This window comes from Canis lupus, chromosome 11, assembly GCF_003254725.2.
Source record: "Canis lupus dingo isolate Sandy chromosome 11, ASM325472v2, whole genome shotgun sequence".
Taxonomy (NCBI): domain Eukaryota; kingdom Metazoa; phylum Chordata; class Mammalia; order Carnivora; family Canidae; genus Canis; species Canis lupus.
In genome coordinates, this window is record NC_064253.1 from 59,643,441 (window position 1) to 59,657,365 (window position 13,925).

A 13,925-nucleotide genomic window follows, 5' to 3' on the forward strand; every position below is an offset into this window, starting at 1 on the left:
GTACTTTTAATGAACAATTCCATAACTGATAGTTAACCATCCATATTTTATAGATGAAGAAATAAAAGCTTAGAAAGGTGAAATAGCCTAAGATCATATAGCCAAAGATGGAAAAGTAATAGGAAGGATTTACCAGTATTCTCTTCCTAAGTTAGAACCAAAGTTAAGATTGCCTTTCAGTTGCTAATTGCTGTTGCCCTTAAAAAATTGGGCAGTAAGCAAGGAAGTTTAGAATTCTCTTTCACTGGACTGTCATTCAGCAAAATCCCAAGTACTTTTTTGTCTTGTATCATAACAACTTTAGCAGATTTCAAGGTTCTTTACTATTATCTCTCTTCCTAGGCTGCATGTAATTTGTCTGCTTTAGGATAAATTCCATAGCCTCTTATGTGGAAGTTTTCCTGTATCATCCTAGCAAAAGATTCTCAGTCAAAAGACTTCAAACATAGTTACTGTGCTGTTTGGTACTTTAGCAAGCCTATGCCTCTGGGATTTAATTGGGTACTTTGCCTCCAAATAATTCTGTAACTATTTGGAATTCTGAAAACTTCATTTTCAGTAATGGCAGCACAATTATCCCGTTTAGTCACCTTGTTCTTACTCTATGACTTATTTTCAGTGTTCCATCTCCCTATGGAGTTTGCTTTTTTAAAAGGCGTGCAAAAAGTGGGTCCCATTATCTTTGTATAAGTGTGGATTTAACACTGGATTAGAGAACTTTTCTCCATGGTTCCTGCATTTAATGCAAGTACAAATTTCTTCTTTAAATTGATGTTCCCCCAATTTCTAAGTTTCTCTCAAAGCAGGTAGATTTATTCAGTGCTTATTATGTTAGATACAATTCTCATATTAATGTTCTCATTTAATCCTCAAAATAACCTATTGAGGTAAGTAGTGTTATTATCAGCATTGTATACTTCTGGGTTCCAGCACATTCAATTCAGAAAGCCAGAGTATTTTCAGCATTGGTTCTGTTATTTTTCTGTTTCCTTCTTACCTGTGTTGGATTTTCAAATTCAGTCCCATTTCACCTTTATATATGTCCATGAAGGTAATGCATTTCCTATCTTGAATAGGACTATCTTCTTCTTTACCCACTAACTGTTAAGTTTCTCTTTTACTCTTTGGAGGAGTTTCCACATGGAATCCATGGTCATGTTCAGAGTTTAGTAGCAGTCTACTGTTTTAATCCTGTTTAGTGTCTCACTCCTACCTGGACAAAAAATTAAAGAACGGAAAAAGAACCAAAGTTGTTTATAAATACTTTGCTATCTTCATCATTCCCAAAAAAGAGAGTGGCCCTCTCCATTGTGATGAACCTCACCTAGCTCCAGAAATCTATCCCAGATAAAACTAAAATCTATTAACTCTGTGTAGGGTATTACTCAGTATGTATGCAGTTACTCTTAAAACTGTATTCCTTGGTATCTAGATCTCTTGTTTATTTGCGCTTGAATTTGGAGATTTCTTCAAGGAACATGACTGTCAGATCCTCATGGGTTTGTGCCTGTGTGTGTATACGCTTTCAAATTTACTGAACGCTCTAAGATTATTAGTTGTGTATTTTTTTGAAGACCAATGACCAAATTCTCAAATCATTGATCCAAACGTGTATGTACAAAAATTACCCAATTAAAATTAGAATACTGACCCTAAATCTCTAGGTAATCTGTGGCTTGATGGGGATAAGCCAAACAGCTTCTTTAGCCTTTCCTGTTGGGGTCTAATCCTGTTCCTGTTTTTTGACAACTTCTTTGGCTGAAAAGAAGCCTACAGACAAGGACAATCCAATGTCAGATCTGGTTGTTTGATTTCATGCCTTTTTTTTTTTTTCTTAGACTTCATTGTGATCTTAGGCTTTTTAAGGTTAGCTGATCACCACTGGCCCATCAAAGCAGTCAAAAGAAAACAAGTTTTATAAGAGAACATTTTATACCCAAGAGTTTTTTGTTTCTGCCACTTGAACTGCAACTTCTGTCTCCTATATTATATAGTTGAAGGAAGATTCTGGAATCTGAAGATTCCTATAATATAGCTTACAAGAGTATCAAAATTTCAGAGTACAGTTAGAAGTATAGCCTCTAGTTCCCCTTAGAAGTTAGAGCAGAGCTCAGTAAACTTTTTCTGTAAAGGGACAGGTAAGTATTTTTGATGTTTCAAGCCATATAGTTGCAATTACTAGACTATTGTTTTAGTTTTAACAGCCATAGACAATACATAAACAAATGAGCATGGCCAGATTTATCACATGGACCATAATTTGTGAATATCTGAGTTAGTAAGAGACAACAAAATGTATCTACTAGATTGAATATACACATACCAATATTTGACTATTCTTGGAAAGCCTTTTATAATATTTTAATATCTTTTTTTTTTTTTTTTTATCTTTTTGTTTTTTAAATCCAGGTGAACAAGGACTTTGGGTCTATTTTTTCTACTCTCTTGCCTGGTGCTAATGCTATGCTTGCACCACCAGAGGGCCAAACTGTATTGGATGGTCTGGAATTCAAGGTTGCTTTAGGAAATACTTGGAAAGAAAACCTAACAGAACTTAGTGGTGGTCAGAGGTGAGTAATCCCTTTTCAGTATTATAATTTCTCATTCCTCTTATTTTATTATAATCCATAATCTAAGCAAAACAAAATTGAAAATTGGTGGGTAATCTTTATATGTAGAATTTAAGGAGCTTAGTATATAAGATTGAAGATTTTTATTTTTTGGAACATTTGATTAAAATAGTAGGCAACAGGGGCATGTGGGTAGCTCAATTGAGCATCCCACTCTTTTTTTTTTTTTTTTTTTTTTTTTTTTGAGCGTCCCACTCTTGATTTGGGCTTAGGTCATAATCTTGGGGTCGTGGGATTGAACTTCACATTGGACTCCATGCTCAGCAGGGAGTCTACTTGGGATTCTCTCTCCACTTGCATGTGTTCTCTCTCTCAAATGACTAAATAAACCTTTAAAGTAGTAGGCAACAAAGGAGAAATAAGGATAAGCAACTAGAAAACTAGATGAGATATATGAAAAGTAATTATTTTTAGACTTTGGGAAATGAATAGCCCAAGAGTATGATACCTATGAGCAATAAAATAAAAGTTCTCAGCTCGGTGTTTACTCCAGCTTTCTCCATTGGAGAAGTTTCTGGATTATAGGTGTAGGGAGGGGAATCCACACAAAGCCTAGTGGACTCACTAAATTAAAGAAAATTAAAATTTGGGAGGCCCCAGAAAGCAACATCTTTGCATTCAGTCTATACTGCCCCCAAAGTGAAGGCTACCTTACACACACAGCAGAGTTCATTGCAAATCTTTAAGAGAGCAAGTTGATCCTCCTGTAACGTAGTTGTTTCTCAGAACAAAGCCCGGTGCTTTATTTTTTTTTTTTTTTAGTCCAGTGCTTTTAAAGAAAGATACCACAATTTAGATTCTAACATAACACAATGTCTGGCATCTGATTAAAAAATACTGGACAGAAATCAAGAAAATGTGACTCATTGCCTAGAAAAAAAGTATTCCAATGGAAACAGACCCAGAAATGACAGGTGAATAAAAATGGAAGACAAGGAAGTTATAGAATTATGTTAGTTATTTCCAAAAATTACAAGGAAAAAGGAATCTAGTGGAATTTCTAGAGAGAATAAATATGCCTAAAAAAAAAATTCACCGCATGACATTAACAAGTTAGACAATGTAAAAAAAAAATTAATGAATTTGAAATTACAGCAAATAGAAACTATTAAAACTAAACTGAGAAAAAACTATAAAACTGAGCTTCAGTGACCTATGGGAAAATATCAAGCCATCTAACATACATGTACTTGGAATTTCAAAAAGGAAAAGGCAAGATAGAAAAATATTTGAAATAATGGCTCCAAATTTTCCCTTTGATGAGTTCTGTAAACCCACAGTCTTCGTTTCTGTGACCCTAAGTAAGATAAACATATCCCCCTCCTTCACACACATATGCTAACATAGCAAAGCCATGTTATATGAAATTGTGATTTTATATGCCAGTGATTTTAGAAAAAAAATTTAAAAGCAGCCAAAAGTAGAAAGACATATTATGTGCCAAGGAACAAAGATAAAAAGGACTTCAGGCTTACTGTCAAAAACAGTGCAAGCCAGAAGTCTGCAACAACATCTAGAAAGTGATAAAAGAAAAACATGTCAACCAAGAATTCTATGTCTATTCGAAATACTCTTTAAATTGAAGTCAATATAAATATTTTTTTCAGAAAAGCAAAAGCTGAAGGAGTCTGATCCCAGCAGAACTTTAAAAGTTAAAGGAAGTTTTCAGGCAAAAGGAAAATGATACCAGATGGAAATTTGGATCTACATAAAGGAATGAATAGTGTTGGAAATGGCATGTTCTAGGCTTCAGGGACCTCTTTCCCAGTCTTAACACGGTGATTCAATCGGCACACTTAGGAGGTCATGTGGCCTAAATCCTTACCTGCTGTAGAGAACCAAATAATTAAAACCTACTGAGAGAAAATTGTGAATATTAACATAATTAAAGATGGTTATTAATTTTGCATTTTTCCCCTGCAGGATATATAGTCCTAGTAGTTAAATTTTTCTCATGTGCCCTATGATGCCATCATGGAACTCTTATGTATGTAGAAAACACCAAGACCTGTTAATTTTCCTTATGAAATCCTTTGTCATTTTTATGATAAAATAGTGATCCCCTGATTATAATTCATTATGATAAAATTCCTAAATATTTTAACAGTATAAGACACCTTTCAGTGACTTTTAAAATTGAATTCCATGGTTCATATCCCAATATCTAACTTTTTTTTTTGCCAAAGCCTTAGAAAATGTTTTGAAGATAACCTAAAATGAATGCTTATTTTCTTATTGGGACCTGAAAATTATTTCCATAATTAAGATGATACAAAATTATTTCTAGATATATACCATTATTTTAGCTGTATATCCAGCACAGTATAACTCTTGGTGAAAGATTTTTTTTCCTGAAAGGTTAAGTTGAAAGAAAGTTCAGTGCTGTAAACATTTGGCACAGAGAGAGCCAATGAAAAATAATTTTAGGTTGCTTGAATAACCTCCACTCCCCTTTTAGAGGTAAATATCAGTTTCAGTATTGTTTATTGCACTGTTTTTTACATGCCCTTGCTAGAAAGTTTGGTTTCTCTATTTAAAAAAAAAAAAAAAAAAAGCTTTTTTAAATAAAATTTTTAAGAAAAAAATGTAAGAATTATTATATGATTCTTCATACCAAATTAGAACAAAACCAGATATAGTTACAGGGGATGGCTAGCTAAAAGAGAACTGAAAAGGAGCTCTAAAATCTGGGGTGCCTAACTCAGCTTTTAGATAAGGTGTATTAGGGTTCTCCAGAGAAACAGAACCAGTGGGCGGGGGGTGTATGTTTGTGTATGTATATGAAAAGATCATTTTTTAATACAGAACTGGCTCATCTTACTGTGTGGGCTGAGAAGTTCCACAGTTTGTCTGCAGGTTGGAAATTCAGGGGGACCAGTGGTGTAATTCAATGTGAGCCTGAAGGCCTGAGCACCAGGAGCATGGAGACCAAATATCCATGTCCCAGCTCAAGTAACAAGGCAGGAAAGAACAAATTCTTTCCTCTACCTTTCTTACTGTTAAGGCCTTCAGCAAGTTGTAGGATATCGGATATCTACCCACGTTGGAGAGTGCAAAGTGCTTTACTGAGTCTTCCAATTCAAATCCAAATTTCACCCAGAAATGCCCTCAGAGACAAACCCAGAAATAAAGTGTAGCCAAATATTTGAATACTCCATGATCCAGTTAAGTTGACACACAAAATTAACCACATAATAATTGTTTGAACTTCTGACATTGGGAAGTAACGGGTCATAGTCAATACAGCTTACTCTTAAATGGTACCAGTACAAAAAGTGGGTATTTGTGTGCATCTGTGTATACTCATAAGTGCATGCATAGTAAAAGTTTGAAAGAGGGCACCTAAACCTGTTATACTATCACCAAGACAGTAGCTATTGTCTTTACAGGTAAGTATATAGCCCTCAGTCGCCTTCTACCTAAATAGCAATTGGGGAAGGAAAGAAAGAACCTAACATGATCTTTCCTTAAGGATAAATACCAATTATCCTGATTATTTGATTGGAAAGAAGAATATAAACCTGGTCTGTTAAAATAAAACTCATTTAAGAGAAAATAGGAGAATCTAAATTAAAAGAAACATTTTAATACAATAAAAGTGTTGAAGTTTGAAATTTATTTCTATGGTGATTTTCAGCTAAATCTGCATTACCCATAATAAGAGTATAGCAGATTTGCTTTAGTGTTTTGGTAAAGAGTGGTAAAATCAAGTTTTGGTGACTTCTCTTCTGATCTTTTCATAGGTCGTTAGTAGCTTTGTCATTAATATTGTCCATGCTCCTCTTCAAACCTGCTCCAATTTATATCCTGGATGAGGTAGATGCAGCTTTGGACCTTTCTCACACCCAGAATATTGGACAGATGCTGCGTACTCATTTCACACATTCTCAGGTAAGAACCAGAAAAAATGTCTCCATGATAGTTTTAAGTATAGTATTTGTTTTCTAAAACTATTCTTTAGTAATGGCCAATACTAAGATATTTAGGATTGAAGAATATTAAAGTATTATGTATCTCTTTAAATATACAGTGAATATTTAGACAAACTTACATTCAAATGGATAGAGAAGGGGAAAAAAAGGGTTGGTTTCCTATTAAAGAAAGATCCAGACATTACCATTGTTGGTTGTACGATGAGGGAGAATCGAAGTTTTTCATAATTTGGAATTAATTTATGGTTGACGTTATTATTTTCTCTAGCTAGCTGCCAGAGGATACACAATCTAAGTAAGAAATCAGAAAATCATAGGGTACTTGATGGGGGTACTCATCATTTTTCCTGGGTAGGAAATAAAAGCCCAAAGCCCTTTAAGAACAGTTTGTTTTTATTGAACTGTTGCTGTAGGAACTGGGGCTTCCAAATGTGGTTGTGTAGATCATGCAAAATCCAACGCTGGGAGCTTCACTTTTCATAGTTCTCACAGACTGTGTTTATTAGCAGGTAACAGTGAGGTGGTACCTTTTCTTAATTATGTAAATGTTCCACTTGAGCTAGTGGTAGTGCTTTCAGGAACTTGTAGCCTTCTCTGATATTTTTAAAATATCACAGGGAAAGCTATTTCACCAGGGCATTTAGCACTTGTAGCAACAAAACAGTGATGCCAGCTGCAGAGGACAGCAACAAGCAGTCAACGGGCAGGAAATAGTAAACTTGGTTAATGAAGCACTCAAGGTAAAAGAGACTCCTAAAACCCAAATATAGAAAGCTAGAATCCATATAGGTGCCTAATAATAGAACTGTTACTTGGATTTGAGCATGTGCATTTGCTTTGAACCAAGCTTTGAAAGAAATAATCAGAATACCTCTAGACAGTTCTTAACCCCAGAATAAACATAGTGCATTTCTTCAGATTACAAAAAATAGCGTTTATGTTTTTTTTTTTTTCCCTTAAGTTCATTGTCGTGTCACTAAAGGAGGGTATGTTCAACAATGCAAATGTCCTTTTCAAAACCAAGTTTGTGGATGGTGTTTCTACAGTAGCCAGATTTACTCAGTGTCAAAATGGAAAGATTCCGAAGGAAACCACATCCAAGGCAAAAGGACCCAAATGACCACATCTGGAAGTTAAAAGTACAGATTTACTCCTTCACCTTGACCAGTTTTTTTAAACATAAAGAACTTGGGCTTATTTATGTAAAAATGTAATATTTTGTTACTTAACCCATATTTTCTCTTCCTTTATATAATCACTTCTAAATGAATATAGATTCCCCTTTTCTTAATTAATGTAACTGTGGTCCAATTACTGTGATTGTGATTTTATGCACGTCCTCAAATGCTTTTTCTTACACAATTCTTTTATATATGTTGGGGAGCCTGAGGTACCTGGTTGGTGGTAGATTCTGTTTGCAAAAATACAAAGAAACAGATGAAATTAAATTATAGGATAAATATAGCTGATAGTCAGCTTTTAATTAGTTTAATTCCTAAGGTGATATTAGTGTGTTTTCTGTTAAGAAAGTCATTTAGGTAAGGAAGACTTAGAAAGTGAGCATCTGGACCAACAAAGGGACCACAAAGGAAGCTGTTAGGCATTCCCTGAGCTATTTGTGGTTAGTTCTATGAAGATACAGTGCCAGAGCCCTGATTTAGACTCAGTCATGTTTGGATATCATGTTTCTTTATGCTTTGTAATTGGTCTGTGCAATCTGAAGGTTTTAAAAAGTATTTATAGATTTTTAATAGCCTAGGAGAAGGTGTGGTGCATGCTGCTGTCCACATTTATCTGAAGTCTCTTCATGTTTTCAGAGACTTTTGTCAGCCTTTTCATAATCCAGTCAGTAACAATCTATTAGTGAATGAGAATGTGAGAGTGAACAGACTAAACCACATTTTTCTTTGAATCAGATACATAACTAGATCCATCTATTTTACCAAAAGAACTCAAAAGAAGCACTGCCAACTGCTAAAATATTACTGTGTATAATTCCTATTATTTCTAAGTGCATCACCAGAATAGTGTCTCCAAATTTTGAATCTTAAAAGCCCTCACATGACCTAACCTGTTTGATCTTGAGTATGTTTTTTGGGCCCCACATCCCTTCTTTATCCTTAAGACTTAGTTCCTTTATATTATCCTTTCCCTAATATATGCTTATAGTTTTTGGCTTTAAGATTTCTTATCCTTCATTCTGATACATATCTGAGGATGTCAGATAACATCCAGATTAACTGATAAAATGGGGCATATCAGAAAGGATTGAATCTGGAATTAGTTCATGCCTGCTGTGGGAGGAGAGGGAGACAAAGCTGTAAATGTTGAATTACAGGAAGTATAATATCACATATATAAGAGGCAGGCATGCGTTTTTTTATTTCATTTCAAATGTATTGCAGATTGTTTGCCAGGACAGCTCAGTCAGTTCACACTTGTCATCAAGTCGTATACCTATTGACCACAACCTAGTCAGCACTGGCTGTAATTTTTACTTCTGATTTGCTAGTTGTAAATGGCACTTTATTGCTGTTTTAACTAGCACTTTATAAATAACTTGTGAGCTTGAGTATTTTACCAGATGAACTTTCTTTACTACAAATTATCTACTTGTTCCCCTAATTTGTCATATAATCTCACTCTTTAATGAGAATGCTCAAACATATTAAATTTTTGTGAGTCATGTTGTTCGTATTCTTTGGAAGAAATGAAGGGGAAATGGGCACATTTATTTCATATATGTGCAGTAATAGGAGTAACATTTATTACTAAGCTCTTTTATACATCAGATGCTATTCTCATTTGCACATGTTTTCACATTTGAGGTAAGTACTTTTGATCAGCATCATATATTTGAAGAAATTGAATTGAGCAGAAAAGTTAAGGAACTTGTCTTTAGTGACCATACAGTTAATAGAGAGGCAGAGCCAGGATACCAATCTTGGCAGTTGGTCTCCAGAATCTATGATACATTACCCTTCTGACAGTTTGAACATTTGTATTTATTGTACATAATAAATTTAAGACATACCTGGATGAGCAGTATGCACAATGTGAGAAAATTATTTTTAGGAAGAATGTCAAACACTTGCAAAGGATTCTTCCCCTTTTTGCGGGGGCATTTCAGGTACACTAAGAAGGCAAAAGCAAAACCTTGAGAAACCTCTTCCAATATGATAAAGTAATCAAATAGGCCGACTACTCCCACAATCATGTCATCTGCAAATCAGGGCAGGTTTTCTTCCCTTTGGATCTGTGTTTTATTTCCTTTTTTTTTTTTTTTTTTTTTAAACTACACTGGCTTGAAATTCTAGCATTGTGTCATATAAGATTACTAATGAGAGCTGGCATATTTGCCTTTTCCCCAGAATTCCGAGGAAAGCATTCAGTCTTTCACCAGCTAGGTATTGTGTTAGCTATAGGCTTTTAGTATATATTATTTATCAAAGTAAAGAAGTTTCCTTCCATTCCTACTTTGATCAGTTTTATCATGTATGGGTTATTGAATTTTGTTCATTGCTTTGTCTGCATTGATTGATATGATCATGTAACTTCCTTAAACTGTTAATATTATGAATTACATTGCTTAATTTTTTAATATTAAACCAGCCTGGTATTCCTAGATTAAACCCCATTTGGTCATGTCTATAATTCTTTTTATGTACAGACATGCTTCGTTTTATTATGCTTCATGGATAACTACCTGTTATTTTTCCTTTAAACAAATTGAAGGTTTGTGGCAACGTTGCAGCAAGCAAGTCTTCCAGCACCATTTTTTTCCAACAGCATTTGTTCTGAGTCTGTCACAGTATGGTAATTTTCACAATAGGTTCAAACTTTTTCATTATTGTTATGGTGATCTGTGATGAGCTCACTGAAAGCTCAGATAGATGATGGTTAGCATTTTTTAGCAATAAGGTATTTTTTAAAGTATATACTTTCTTTTAGACATAATGCAGTCACATACATAATAGACTACAGTATAAATAAAACTTTTATATGCACTGGAAAACCCGAAATTTTGCTTTATGATACCTGCATACCAGAAATATCTCCAGGGTATGCCTATTACAAGATTCTGTTTGCTAATAGTTTGGTCATGGATTTTGGTTTTTGGTTTTTTTCTACTGGCTTTGTTTGGTTTTAAGGTAATACTAGCTTTATAAAAATGGGAAATGTTCCTTCTATTTTTTGTAGAATTATATAGAATGTATTAGTCCTTTTTTGAATACTAGAATTCTCCTGTGAAACTGTCTGGCCCTGGAGATTAGGAGGGTAGGATGGGGAGAATGTAAAGTACACACAATTTCTTCAATAGTTATGGGACTATTTAAATTATCTGTTTTATAATGGGTGACTTGTGATAGTTTTTTTTTTTTTTTTTTTGTGGAATTGTTCTAGTTCATCTAAATTGTCAAATTTGTCATTTGTGTGTAGAGTTCATTATATTACCTCATTATCTTTTTAATGTCTTCAAGCTCGAAAGTGTATCACTTGTTTTCATTCCTGATATAGGTAATTTGTGTGTTTTTTTCCTCTTTTGTCAAACTTACTGAAGTTTGTCGATTTTATTTTTTCAGAGTACCATTTTTTTGTCTCATTGACTTTGTCTTTCAGTTTTGATTTCTGTTCTTCTTTTTTTTCCTGCTTACTTTAGGCTTACCTTGCTCTTTTCTAGTTGTATGGTAGAAGTTTAGATTACTGATTTGAGACCTTTTCTTCCAGCAAGCAATTAATACTACCATTGTCCTCTTATCAAAATTTGTGAGATGAAGCTAAAAGATTAGTTATGTTGCGTTTTCATCTTTAAGTTCAAAATATATTCTAATTTGCCTAGACATTTCTCACTGTTGGATTCTTTTGGAATGTATTTTAATACTACCATTGTCCTCTTATCAAAATTTGTGAGATGAGGCTAAAAGATTAGTTATGTTGTGTTTTCATCTTTAAGTTCAAAATATATTCTAATTTGCCTGGACATTTCTCACTGTTGGATTCTTTTGGAATGTATTTCTTAATTTCCAGATAGCTGAGGATTTTCCAAATTTTAATTTATTATGTTACGATCAGGAATCCTTTTTTAAATTATTAAATGATAGAGTTAGAAAACAAAAAGAGGTACATATTTAATCTATATTTTAGATAAATAAGAACAAAGTAAACCCAAATTAAACAGAAAGGTAGAAGTCAGCATATACAGGACCAAAAAACAGTGGAGAAAAAAAATAGTGAAACTAGTATCTAGTTCTCAAAAGAACAACAAAATCAGTCTATCTCTAATTAAACCAATCAGGTAAACTGGAGAAATTACAAGTCACTAATATCAGGAAGGAAAGAAGAGTTGCTACTGTGGCTCTTACCTAAATTAAAAGACTGCAAAAATATGATTTTTATGCCTATAAATGCAGCAACTTAGACAAAATGGAAATTTGAAAAATAAAACTCAACCAAAACTTACCAGAGTAGACAAAACCAGAATAGCCTCACATCTATTAATGCAATTCAAATAATTAACTATCCTCCACAAGGAACACTTTCCTCCCATTTGGTTTCACGTATAAATTTTACCATTCAAGGAAGAAATAACCCCAGTCCTACAGTCTTTTAGAAAATAGTGGGAGAGGGGAACACTTCCAACTTGTTTTATGAGACCAGGGTTCTAATACTAAAACTTGACCAAACATTATAAAACAAAATTAGAAGATGGAGCAAAAACACAGAAAGTATTAGCAAACTAAATCTAATAACATCTGTAAAAGATAAACTGTTTTCATGGTTTTTTTTTTTTTCCCAACAGATGTTACTGACAGCAAGATATTTATACAGAAAAACATTCCCCCTTTCACAACATACACAAAAAATAACTAAGGATAAGTCATATGCCAAAAAGCAATAGTTATAACACATCTAGAAGAAAACAAAATCTCTGTGACCTTATAGGGAAAGATTTCCTAGAACACACACACACACACACACACACACACACATACACACACATACATACATACATACATAAATAAACGAACATTAAAATTTTAAAAATATCTTCAAAAGACTCTTAAGAAAATGAAAAGACAAAGCACAGAAGTTATTTGCAATGTACAGAACTGATAGAATTATGTGCAGACTGAAAAGAATTTGCAACTCCCATGCTAACATTTGCATGAAGGGTGGGTAAAACTGCTGTCACCGTAGCATAAACCAAGGCAGAGCAGCATAGTGTATTAGCAATACTGATTGAATTTTTTAATGACAGGCTCACTTTTAAAGAGTGTCTTGATGAAGCTGTAAAAGTTAATTTTTTATCCCATCCTCCATCTTTCATAATCTGATAAAATGGGAATTATATAAAAAGCATTTCTGCGTACCAAAACATGGTTATTTTACAGAAATGCAGTTCTTTCAGTTGGAGTCTGAAGTAACTGCTTCTTTTTTACTTGAACAGATAACTAAGACAAACTGTGGTTATAAGTCTATAGTATTTGGTAGACATTTCCTAAAAATGAACAAAGTGAGCCTGTCCTATTAACCTGACATTTGTTGCAAATAATAAAACTGTAACTTTCAAATGAAAATTAGAATTTTGACAAACTTGTATTTATTTGTCATTGTGAGCTGGACATCTTCTCAGGACATCTTCTCAATAAAGACTTTTCTGATTATACTGGTGGTAATATTAAACAATTTTTTTATATTATGAAATGTTTAATATTTTGAAGATTTGCATAACCCAATAAATGGTATTTTCCCATGACCAATGTATGATGCTACAAAATCCTGCATAGGTAAAATAGCCCTTCTAAAGTACAAGAAACACTAATTTTAATGTTAGAGTACGATAATTTTATTGATAGGGTTTCAGATTCCACATGGCAACAAACTCTTAAGAATCACTTGTTGCATTGTGTTTAGTGCCAGGAAAGAATATCTACATTATCTAAAACTCCCTTTCCAACTATATATTTATTCTCAACTCTAGATATGAATTTTGAATAATTTGTCCAAAGTTACACAGCTAGAACGTGAGGAGTGGGAGACAGGAGCCAGGATTTAAACTAAGACTGTCTAGCTGAAGATCCCATACTCTAAGCCATAATAACATAACAAACTAGGAGTTAGGTATACTCTTGTGTTTGTGCCTGGAACTAACATTCCCATTCTGCCTTGCATTGACAAAATTCTCTTATTTCTTGCCATGCATGGGTAGGAACAAGAAGAGCTACATTTAAATCCATTGTATAGAACAGAGATTGCAGTTTAATCCTAAAGCTGATGCCACTGGTCATTTTATACCAATCCAGAGAGATTCTGTGGCTACTACTATTCCTTATTTGTATGACAGATTGGTAGGCATAAACTG

General features: G+C 33.7%; 1 protein-coding gene across 3 annotated transcripts in view; it reads left to right on the top strand.

Annotated features, from left to right (window-relative positions):
• The window catches only part of SMC2 (structural maintenance of chromosomes 2), a 63,417-nt gene extending 50,188 nt beyond the window's left edge, over positions 1 to 13,229 (top strand). For all 3 annotated transcript variants that reach the window (XM_049116334.1, XM_025432376.3, XM_025432377.3), the window contains exons 23-25: positions 2,410 to 2,570; positions 6,374 to 6,521; positions 7,524 to 13,229. In XM_049116334.1, the coding sequence (XP_048972291.1) occupies positions 2,410 to 2,570; positions 6,374 to 6,521; positions 7,524 to 7,682 (468 nt within the window). In that variant the 3' untranslated portion in view covers positions 7,683 to 13,229. The remainder of the gene's footprint in view (positions 1 to 2,409; positions 2,571 to 6,373; positions 6,522 to 7,523) is intronic.
• Positions 13,230 to 13,925: the final 696 nt, after the last annotated feature.